Consider the following 12,282-nt stretch of genomic DNA (forward strand, 5'->3'; position numbering starts at 1 on the left):
CAAAAATAAATAAGTAAATAAATTACACAGTAACTCATTTTGTCCTCCACTTAAAAAATATAATTACAAGAGCAAAATAGGCATTTAGCTCTTTCTTTTGAGTTTTTATTTACATTTCCAGCTTCTATATTAAAGATGTAAAACTCCAATTAAAGTTTATAGATATTACTTGTATACAGTTACTTGATTCGGGCCTCTTACGCCTCCATCAGTGAAACAGGCATAATAATACTAGCTATAAAACAATACTTGTTTGAAATATTGTCATTCTAGTTTGTTTCCCACAGTTATCCAAGTAGGCAAGGAATAATGAAATAGCCCCTTTTTTTTGTTCTGTATAAAGTTACTTAATACATTACCAGAATTATTTTATAAAGGATGGTTTGTAATTGATATTAAATAGCTCAAAAGTTAATTTGGTCTTCTTCATAAAATGGTATTGCTATAAATAGCAAAAAAAAAGGATATAAATGTTAATTAAAAGATTAAATTGGTTGCCAAAATTACTTATCACTTTTACATATTTAGACTGATTTTTTCATACTGATGTAATTATTTTGCTAGCTGAAAATCTAATTTTACCTGTATACAAAATGACCACTTAGACATAATGAGTGAAGGTCTTCATCCTATTCATCTTTAAATCCCTAATGCAAAATACACACTTAACACATGTTAAACTCTCAATATAGAGAGTTGAATAATGAACACAGTATGCTTCTTTGGGAGAAAGTAATTAAGCACAGGAAAAAACTTCATTAAACTTTGCTATTAGCTGCCAAAAGACAGAAAACTTACTTAGAATTATTAGTAAAGATCTCAAATACGCATATAGTCATCCTGTGAAAACATCTGGGTTCACGTGCCTCCAGTTTGTCTGCACATTCTCATTGAAAGTTTACAAAAACTCCGTTGTTAATTTCCATTTGTGACTTAAAAGTTTACTTGCAATAGAATTTGGAATTTCTAACCTATTGAATCCTAAAGCAAAACACTTTACCAGCTGCCTCTTTTGTTGTTGTGGAAATGACCTTCAGAGATCTAAATTCAATAGGAGAGAAGATTTTACACCTGAAGAAACATTTGGTTAAGCTGCTGAAAGAGAAGAAATGAATTATTTCCATCAGAAAGTTTATAGGTTTGAAAGCAACAGAGGTTTCCTCTCTCTTCAGCAGCAGTTTGTCCATTAATTAGCCCTTCAATTCCACTTCAATTAAATTAACTCTAATTAATAAATTCATTACAAAGATTGACGCACCTTGCTCAAAGCGAGTGTGCTAATCGCTGCTAAACACCTTCACCCTAATGAAAAATTGATTCGATTGAATAAAAAAGGGAACCTCAGAAAGAAACCTCGCTCTTCTGAGCTGAGGTGACGTTCTGTTCCTCTGAAGTTAATCAAACCATCTTGGATCTTTTAATCAAAAATTTAATTCAAAGGAGATAGAAAATGTGGCATGAAAAAAACCACATACCACTCTCCTCCAGTTCATAGTCCTGGCTCTTGTTTACAACTCTCACTGAGCCTCGATGTGGTGTCTAAAAGTCTTCAGCCCTGTGAATTCCAGTGTCTGAGAAACGTTTTATTTGGTCAATGAACGGGGACATGTGATCATGTGACTACATAAACAGTGATTATTTCTTATTTTTAAAATTCAGCTGTAGTCGTTTTCTGTCTGTCAGAAACGATCTCAGGTTTTTACTGTTGAAAGAAAACCAAAACTAAACAGTAGTCTTCCAATCTTAAGAAAAAAGCTCATGTTATTTAACTTTATATGTGAAGAGTGAAAAATAAAATAACCCTCAAAGTTCTGTCTGTCTGTCTCTCTCAATTGGTTCTAGTCAAATAAAGCTTCTAAGAAAGTTTTTTAAGAAAAAAATTATTTCAGACGCCTGAATTCTATTTTAACAACCTAAACTGTTGTTACCGTTCTTAAAGTCTTTTGGTCACTTGTGCCCTTTTCAGTAATTCTAGTAATTGAAAATCCTTGCTTTGCAAATGCCAGAGCCGGCAGTTCTATATATTATTAAACCGGTTTTCTACTATGGTTTTGCTTAACAACTTTTATCCGTCAACAGTACAAATCTACTTAATAGGAAAAACAACAGCTTCTTTTATTTAACCAGCACGTCTCTGTGTCAGGAGCAAGCTAAAGTGCATACTAAAGTAGATTCTTTTTTTTTTTTTACACTTTTTTTAAAAAAGATTCTTTTCAGTGGAAGTTTCTGAATATTAAAAAAAATTAAACCATAGGATTAAAAATAATCCCTTTTCAGTTTTTGCTCTATGGGTGAAACCTAACTCCTGTTAGATACCTGACATACACAGACACTTAAATATTTCGTAAATTTTATATCAATTTGATGTATGTGTGCCTGTGTTCCTGGCTGTCGAAAGATACTCCTGCAAACAGGTATGTGTGCGTACATAGTTTCCTCTCCTTATGAATCATTTGTTCTGTTTTGTTAGTAGCGTGTGTGTGTGTAAGCACATATATAATACAGAAAATTGTTTATAACATAACTACCATGTGCATTTTACGCCCAATCGTGGCAGCATATAAAATGGAACAAAGAAAGCAAACTACGTCTGTCGCTTCTAGCCCTCGATGCTGCCGTCTACTTAGTAGGTAAATGCTTTCGTACGTATGCTCAGCGACTTTGTTCTTCACCTTGTTGACGCGCTGAGTTTGAGACGAAGCGCTTCTCCCTCGCTCCCCGTCTCACTCGCCGCTGCTCTCCTCTCCTGCCCGGCTTCCTCTCTTTCTCCCCCCAGAGATCTGTTCCGCGGACTGCGGCTTGCACGGCGTCTGCATGGGGGGCGCTTGCCGCTGTGAAGAAGGCTGGACGGGCCCAGCGTGCAGTCAGAGAGCCTGCCACCCGCGCTGCGCCGAGCACGGCACCTGCAGGGACGGCAAGTGTGAATGCAGCCAGGGCTGGAACGGCGAGCACTGCACCATCGGTAGGCCGGCCGCGCCCCGCCCCGCCCCAGGGCGCCCCGCCCCGCCCCGCCCCCAGGGCGCCCCGCCCCGCCCCGCCCCCGCGGGCCTGCTTCTCACCTCGGGAAAGCTCCTCCCCCCGCCACGCGTTAGCCTTTCCTGTCCTGTGTTCAGAAGGAGTGGCCGCTACAGAAGGGTCTCAGGTCCCAACAGCAGCCCAGTTCTTTTTAGAGCCGCTGTCTCGAGTGTAAGAAGGTTCTGTGCATGGTGCTGGGGGACGGCCGCCGAGACCGACTCGCATAAGGCTAGTTTCACCGTGTAAGGGCAGTATTGTTTACTTTAAGAAAGAGATTCCCAGTATGTAGCCTTTGGGGCTCCTGTAGATTCCAGAATCACACATCTTAGCACCTGTCCATCTGTTTGAGTCTCTGAAAGGAGGTTGGAGTCTTCATGACTTTATCCTGTAGCACCATGAGGAAGAAAGTAGAATCAAATACACCAATCTAGTTTTTCCACAACAGTTTTATATGCCTAACACTTCTTAAAATACGGTGATGTTCTAGCACATCTGTTGGTTAAATAAGACAAATAGGTGTTTAAGATCAAAATCTTAGTATATAAATGGTATTTCGCCTGGATACAAAAGCACCCGGAACATACATACTAGTTCCATATTTTCAAGGTCTTCAGTGCCTTTGCTTTCACCGTTTGAGTCACTGAAATGAAAACGTCTATTTAAAGAAAATACAACAAAAGTAAAATACAGTGCTCCCTCACTTCAGTGAAAATGTACAGTATTAACTAGAAATGGCACAGCCCTACAAAAATCTCATCATTTTCCGAATGATTTTTCTCCACATTTATGTCTGTAGGGTAAAATTTGACAGAGCTGTTGGTGGAGTCTTGATATAGTCAAGGATTTCTTCTTCCAATGCATCTCTAAGTTTATGTACTTCACTTTTTAAAAAAAAAAAAAACGCATTTGTTAGCCAAGATTTTTTTTCACAGGAAAATTGAAATCACTTACATTTTATAAGCTGTCACAAATGGCATCTCTGCAGAATTTCCAGGAAGGCTCTTTTCAAATCATCTGTTTCAGGGGTCCCACTATCACCCCCCCGCCACCCTCACCGACATGTGGTGATCCGCTGGAAGGGCCCTCTCGGCACAGTTGTGCTCAGGGCTATAGACGTTTCCAGAAAGGGGAAAGACTCATCAGGTGGTGTCTGCAGGAATCCACGTCCAGGTTTTCCAGGCTCCTTGTCTCCCACCAGGAGAGGTCACAAGAACCATGCCCCTTTCTCCAGCAGGGAAATGCAGCAACATATGTGCAGTGTTTCCGCCCGTTTGAGGTTGAGAGTTAAAAGGTTTTTATTGGGGCTGGCTCAGCGAGGTAGCCTGTGTCAGCCGCAGCCATCAGAATTCCAGGCTCTCCAAAGAGGAGCAGATGTTTAGTGCTGCAGGTGCGCAAAATAACCTCATCAGTGTAGGGAACATCCACCTTTCCAGATGCTGGCCAAGGGCCAGCCCTGCAGACGTCTGAAGATCAGGCCTTTATGTTAACTCTTACCTGCGAATCATACCTACGGTGTCACCTGTTGAAGGGGAGCTACTGCCAGCAACTGGGGAGCTTGTAGTCCTACCGGGGTAAACTGCAAAGTGCTCATCCCCAGCAGCTGGCCCGGATGTGGCTTCCCCTCCTCTGCTCTTTAAGGGAGGCTCCGCAGGGCAGTGGCTGCCTGTTGTTCACGTGAGCCGCGCTTGGGAGCTGCTACGGTAAGGCGGAAAATGGTTGACAGTCACGATTTGCGTATTTTCTGCGGACGTGCAGAGGGCGATGTCATATCCTTGTGACCAAACAGCATCACGCTGCAATCCCAGAGTGCACGCGCACGGGAGGCGGGGCAGGAGCAGCATGCCTCCACACATACACCGTCGTTGTTCGTGACCCCAGCACCCCCCTCGTCCTAAGTGAACTGATTCTAGCTAGAGGGAAAATGTTGTATATTTGACTATTTGTAGCCTGGGAAGTACAACCCACACTTGTATATATAGCTTGGAAAACGAGGAGGTGTACTATAAAGTTATCCACGAGCAGATTTAACTTGCCAACCAGCAGTCACCAAACAAATCATTCTCTGGGTGTCCTCATTGACCTTGGTAATATTACATGGTTAATTTCCCATGGAGGAGCTGTTCTTGGACAACTTTCCAGTTGTCTGGGAACAAACGGGATTTTTGCTAGGCGCAGGTCCTTTTGTTATAATTTAACGTGTCTTCCTGTGGTTGTTAATAATTCCGTTTTCTATCGTTTCGTTTTATTTTGTTGCTTTTATACTCTGTATGAGTAACAGCGTGGAAGTAAAGGACCTGTGGCATTTAAAAATAAATCTTCGAAGTGAACCGTTTAAAAGATGTAGAGAACCTTTAAATCATTGTTTTGCTCTTTTGTACTCTCAGAAGTAGTTATTCCAAGTTTTTGCACACGAAGATCCAGTTGCCTTTCCCTGTCTACTTCCTACCTGTGTGTATGTCCACAGTGAAGTCTCAGGGGTCCTTTAAAAGGAGGCCTTTGTGAGCCACTGATTAAACGGCGCAGGAAACTACAGTATATTTTCTCATTCGGGAGAGCTCCTGTTCTGTTCATTTCGTCTCAATTTCAACAGTTAGGCATCTGGCTGGAAGGAGCTTTCACTTTATGAAAGGATGCTCGTAAATCAGCAAGATTTTTTGTCCTTTCTCCATATTATGTGCCGTCTCATTGAATACAAACAGGGAGGTTAATTGGAAGAGAGATGGAGGAGAAATTAAACAGAAGCAAACAAAAGTTCCCAATAGAAAGCAAAGAATATTCTTCATTAGTCATCTTACTGTCTTCATAAAGTTTTCATGCTTTCATAAAACCATAGGTATTTTGAGAGTAAAATAGGTTATGAGTTTAGAGTATTCACTGAGCACCCAACTACCTGAAGGGATTCCATCCTGCTATTTTTATTAGTGTGTTTGTACTTTCCTCTCCTTATGAATCATGTATTCAGCGAATTCGGCATATTCGTCCTCAGGTTTGTTGTCCCAAGTCCTTTCTTCTTGAGTTAGACTTTGACTAGTGATGTATGCAGATAAAAAAAATGAAACAAAGGGAAATCCACTTGTAGCAATACTATGATTAAAATGAATATTTCTCCCTTCCTCCCCAAAACCCACTTACGATTGTTGGACCCTTTCATTAATAAAGAGAAGTTACATGATTGAACCACATGAAACAAGCACCAGCAGTGATTACCGACATGATTTAATCCTAGTAGCACTGGCATAGATGCTCAAGGAGCATAATGTCACCCTTTGTAAGCGGACATTCGTAATTGGCCAAATGATTATCACACTCGTTCTCCTCTCTGTTTCTCATAAGATCGGAAAGACGTAAGAACATTGAGAGGATACAGAAGCTAGTTTAAAAATATTAAATATAAGTAAGTGGTTTCTAAATAATAGTTGACATAATTAGAATGTTATTGTGGCATTTCTGTATGGAAAAGCTTAAACAGTTCTGTACTGTGAGAGCTGTGGTGGTTCAAGGTCCGATCTCTGAACTGGGAGATACTTGGCCTAATTCAGTAAGCTCACCATTTGTAATGTATTTAACTGGAACCGGAACCTGTAAACACGCAAAGGCAACTCAGTTGGTTTGGCTCTCCCTTTTCTTCTTGCTTAGGAAGAGAGGGGCCAGTTATCTGATTGGCCTGTGGTTGGAATTAATGGGACACAGAAGCAACATAAATATCACGCCAGCCTCTACTGAGCACATGTTTGGAGGCAGAATCCGTAAAGGTGCAACGCTAACTAAATATCCTGGGCAATGATAAATCCTAAGTACCAAATTTTGAGTAGTATTGACCTGTACCTTCTCCAGGAAATACTCTTTTTAGCAATTGCTGGAGAAAAGTTGCCCCTACAAGCATCTATTTGTATTGGAGAGCAGGGGAGGCCGTAGATGAGACTGTGACCCAAAGGGTGGGGAAGAGGGAGATTGGGTAACAGCTGCTTGTTGTCTACGCGGGGGTTGTTACAAAGGTGAGGAAGGCTCAGATCTCTGTGGATGGCGAATCCCCTTCTAGAGGCTGATCTGCATTTCCCATTGCCCCACAGACACAAATGGAGAAACTGGGCTTACATTGTTTAAAAGTTGCTTAGGTTGGAAACATATTTAAATGGTGGAACAAGATCCCAAAGGAATTTTCGAGTCTCCGTTCCAATAAGTATTACCGCAATAGCATAATTATGTAGGTGTGAATTGGGAGGCGTTGTTTTTTGGGTTTTTTTCCTTTCTGTTAGTTAGAGGAATGTTTTAGGAGAGGAGTGTTTTTTCACTTCTTTGCATCTGCAGAGTATCTCAGGTTTAAGAGCTTTTGGAGTTTGAATCTTTGCTACATCATTTACTTGGTGTATGACCCTGTGCGAATCACTTAACCTCTCTGAGTATGTTTTCTCATAGATAAATATTATGTACCTCAGACTTGTTAGGATCAAATGAAATGCTAGAATGTAAATCACTTATAAAGTGCCTAGCAGTGTTCACTAGAGTTTTTATTTTGTTGTTGGGTATAAGTGAGTCAAACTGTAACCCAGACAACGTTTTGGGTGCTGAAATTTTTTTTTTTTTTAAACGGTAAAACAAAATGGCTATCCAAGGAATTTGCTTTAAGGAGTTAATGTAATTTCCATTTCATTGTTATAAAGTGTGACCTAGTCTCACACTGACTATGGCTTAACAAGAGGTTAATATGTTTGGGATGGCGGTTTTAAAACCACAGTGATGAAAGACAGGTGGAGTCTATTGTGATATTTTTCTTCTAGTTATGTCTCAAACACAGAGTCGTTTATTGAGCTACATTGATTTTCCTATACTTTCAGGCAATTCAAATGGAAATTTGGCCTAGGGGAAATCCTTATTCCTTTAAGCTACAAAAGACTGGCTGTTTGTTTTAATTCTAATTCTTTAGCACATTGGGAAACAAGATCATTAATAATCACGAAGACATGCTTTGTTTGTTCAGACAAAAGTTCCACGTATAGTATTCAGCACACCCCTAATAAAAACCACCACGGTTGCTCTGGGCTTAGGGGTGCTGGAGATGAGAAATTGAAAATGAAATACACACAGCTGGGGAAGGCATCAGTTAAACAGTATGGGCGTAAAAAAGAGATCAGAACTGTCCCAGTGTGGATATGGCTTAGACTTGGTATTCTAATTCTTATCTCAGGATAATGATGAAAGAAGAGTATTTTAGTGGTTACATTTAAAAAATAGGTGACATTTTTGAAAAAAAACCTCTCTGATAATATACTTCAGAGATTACAAGATCGATACTCATGACTTTCGTCATGTTCTCAAATTGGGAATCATAATAATATAGAATATGGAAATTCTAAAACTATCTTCTTCCATTTTAAACTTTATGATTCCCCTTAACAAGTGCTTATAAGGTACCACATTACACCCACAAATGATAGCTATAGGAAGCATTTGGCTTCACACCTGTCAGCGTCGTGTATTAACAGTAGTTAAGAAAGGGGTCTCTCGTGCCACCTGTCTGGGTCGCTGATGGCGCCATTGACATATTTACTGTGAAACTGGTGAAGCTTAAGCATCAGGGCCCCTCACTTGCACAGGCCCCTTCTAGGATCTTACAAAGCGACCATGGATTTCTATGGTCATATGTTGCAAATCATTTAGGACCTTTGTCTCTTTCCACTCCCAACTTCTCTCCCTCACACTTTTCCTCGTGTAGGGTGGCATTGGAGTGGCTGTAGGCACTTTGAGGATTTAGCTAAGGAGAATTTCACCTGGGGATGCATTTAGTTTCCATTTAATTGGATATATTTGTGAGGTGTGAAATCATTGCCATCTGTGATTGTTTCATGCTAGCCGTCCGGAGGAGAAGTTTCTGCCACCCACTGGCTCATCTAGTGAACGTCAGAGTACAGGGTCAGAGATGATAGGAAGATATGAATTTGTACTACGGAGCCCCACACCAGAGGAAAATAGGTAGTGGAGCGGAAATAAGGTTTGAAACGTATGGAAACTGAAGCCCGTCTCTGGAAAGTTCTTCCTGTCGTCAGATATGTTGTAAAATGCCCATTCCAAATGGGAGTTTTCTCTCGTCAGCAATATATTTGATGATGGAACTTATACAGTTGTAAACGTGCCCTAATTTTCTCTTTTGATGATTATTTCTTTTTGAGGAATTTATCAGAATTCTTGTATCCTCAAGGCATGAACCTAGAGCAGTACTGCACAATTGAGCTCATCAGTGTGTGAAGTCACATGCATCCCAGTTACCACAGAATCATATGAACGTACCAGGAAAAGCTTCAGGGCTTACGTGACATGAAATACTGATATTGATGAAGCTGTTACCAAACTCATAATATTCTAGGATGCCATCCCAACAAAGTGGCTAATGAATGTCACCAATTCACAGAGGTTTTTTAAAATTAATTAATTTTAATTTTTTGTTTATTTTTTATTTTTTTGTTTTAATTTTTTTAACATCTTTTCACAGAGTATTTAAGCCTAGCTTATTACACCATAAAGTCTTCCCAAATTTGGCAGTAATGTCCCAAATTTGCATAACATTACTAATAACAAATTTTGAAGCCAAATGAAACTTTCCAGATTATCAATAATGAAAACCATATTAAACAATCACATTGAAAAAAGACTGAATTATCTGTCTAGTCTCTCTATACAAAATATTATAAAACCATTGTCTTATAAGGAGGCAAAGTAAATGTAGCCCAAAAATTATAGAAAAAAAGTGTTTATTAGAGACATGTCAGGCACTTAATAATAAAAAATGTTCTGCAGTTTTTTTCTGATGTTTGTGGTGTTTATCAGCTTAAAAACTATATTGTGATTTCTTGTCATTCTAAATAATGACTCAATTTGTACATAATTTCATATTTATAATTTGGGGTTCTTTTTCTTAAAGAGAGCCCCCCAATTTGTATCATTTCAGACCCCACAGAAGCTGGATCTACCTGTGTTCCAAACTCTATTACTTGACAGCTGTGTGATTTGGGGAAAATCACTTAAACTCTCAGTGCCTCAGTTTGCCCATCTCCAAAGTGGGAATGAAAATAGTACCTACCTCCTAGAGTTGATGAGAGGGTTGATGACCTAAAACATGTAGAAGGGCACTTGGAACACTGTCTGGCACAAAGCAAACATATAGGGATGCTACTTATTGTTACCATTGCTAGAGTATTTGGACTGAAATTAATAAAAAAGTTTACTGTGGCTGGCTCTTCCCTACTGAGTCTTATCCTAATGCAGCGGAATTAGCCAGCAGGAAAACAGGAGTGCATGCTGGTTCCAAGAACAGTTTCTCCCCTCCACTTCCCGACACACTAAGTCCACACTGCTGTGGACAGAGATGCCTCGTGATCTGTCATACAGGGTGGAAGGTGGGTCATCAGAACACAGTAGGCATAGAGTTGAGTGGGAGGAAATTCCCCTTAGCTGACTTGGTTGGCCATGAAAATCCAGACAGGCAAAAAATCCTCCCATGAAGTGTGCAAAAAAGGAGAACTTAAGATCCTTCCTGCTCAGCAGTCCCAGTGATTGTAAGTAATTTCACGTGACCGAGAGGCTAGCGATTCCTAAGAGAACTGTGGAAGACCCCCTTCAGAGCTCATTGAGAATCACCAATGTCCTGGAAACCAGACTGATGTTTAGATGTCGATTTCTTCCTTTGAGATTACATTTGCATCCATCTGGGGCTTCTCGATATTATTTTTTCATTTGAGTCTGATTTATTCAGTTAACAGTTTTATATACAGTGCTTTCTCCTCTGTAATCCCCTCAGAATTGTTTTTTTTTTTTTAACGAGGTCGCTTAATCTCCTCTCTTCTGAAAATGCAAAACTAGTTTCTCTGGCCTTTCTGAATGATGGAGGCCCTATTTTGTTAGGTTGTCAGCCCTCTACAGAGTTTCAGGATTTTTTAACTATCACAGATAGTGTTTATTTCACTAGTCAATGTCACCATGTTCCATTTAGTTTCATTTTTATGAAGAAGTGTTTGGATAATGAGAGCTGTGTTGGGACTTTCCTAGTGGTGCAGTGGTTAAAAATCCACCTGCTAATGCAGAGGACATGGGTTTGAGCCCTGGTCCAGGAACATCCCACAGGCCGTGGAACAACCAAGCCCATGCACCACAACTACTGAGCCTGAGCTCAGGTTGCGCTTGTGTTCGTTTGTTTTTCTTTACATGTACCAATTTCAGCATCAAAGGACATGAAGCCGGTGGGTTCCATTAGCTGCAGCCCAGCATTGCCAACAATGGCAGATCTGTACTTAGAGCGAAAGTAGTCATTTCATTCAGTGTTCAGTAACCTTTGAGAGAGAGAGGACTCAACCAACAAAAAACACATCCACTGGCCTAAATTTGAAACTTTAGTAAGTTTAACTGTTTCCATCATATATTAAGCCATAATACAGTATGTCCAAGTGTTTTTGTTTTTTATAAATTATTTATTTATTTTTGGCTGTGTTGGGTCTTCATTGCTGTGTGCGGGCTTCTCATTGCAGTGGCTTGCTGTGGAGCACAGACTCGAGGCGTGCAGGCTTCAGTAGTTGTGACACATGGGCTCAGTAGTTGTGGCTCGCGGGCTCTAGAGCACAGACTCAGTAGTTGTGGCGCACGGGCTTAGTTCCGTGCCCGGAGTTACGCGGGCTCCGCGGCATGTGGGATCTTCCCGGACCAGGGATCGAACACGTGTCCCCCGCATTGGCAGGCGGATTCTTATCCACTGCGCCACTAGGGAAGTCCCTGTCCACGTTTTTGAATCACTCTGAATCTCTACTAACTTTGACAATCCATATCCTCTAAAGCTGCGGAGTGGTTATTAGTTTTGACTCGTCTTTCTGGGAAGTGCCTTGCAACCTTAACTTTGCAGCATCCCTTCATCTCTTAATTTGTGCCTGCACAAGTCCCATCGTGTCCCAAGAGCCTCATTAGAATTACATTCTCAAATCAAACAAATCCTGGGGAAAGTTTGAATTAGAATCTTCACATAACTTTTGCACCTTATTTGCTGTGTGACCGTCAGTAAAATCCATAGTCCCCAGAGCTGTCCTGATAAATGTTCTTTCGTTGCGTTGATTTATTTCCCTAGGCATCAGTTTCTTTACCCCTAAGAATGGGAGTAAATGTACCTAAACACCTTTAGCTATTGACATCAGGTATTTGAGTGCCACTGTTGTCTGTCTGGTTCTTCATGCTGTGATTTATCCTTACTAAAAAGAGAGGCAGCAGCCTGAAGCCGAGACTCTGTTCTCA

The 12,282-nt window shown here is 40.6% G+C and overlaps 1 protein-coding gene across 8 annotated transcripts in view; it reads left to right on the forward strand.

Moving 5' to 3' along the window:
* The window catches only part of TENM3 (teneurin transmembrane protein 3), a 439,982-nt gene that overhangs the window by 336,235 nt on the left and 91,465 nt on the right, over positions 1–12,282 (forward strand). For all 8 annotated transcript variants that reach the window (XM_065899884.1, XM_065899885.1, XM_065899886.1 and 5 more), the window contains one exon: positions 2,777–2,962. In XM_065899884.1, the coding sequence (XP_065755956.1) occupies positions 2,777–2,962 (186 nt within the window). The remainder of the gene's footprint in view (positions 1–2,776; positions 2,963–12,282) is intronic.

Source organism: Phocoena phocoena, chromosome 21 (genome assembly GCF_963924675.1).
Source record: "Phocoena phocoena chromosome 21, mPhoPho1.1, whole genome shotgun sequence".
NCBI lineage: Eukaryota > Metazoa > Chordata > Mammalia > Artiodactyla > Phocoenidae > Phocoena > Phocoena phocoena.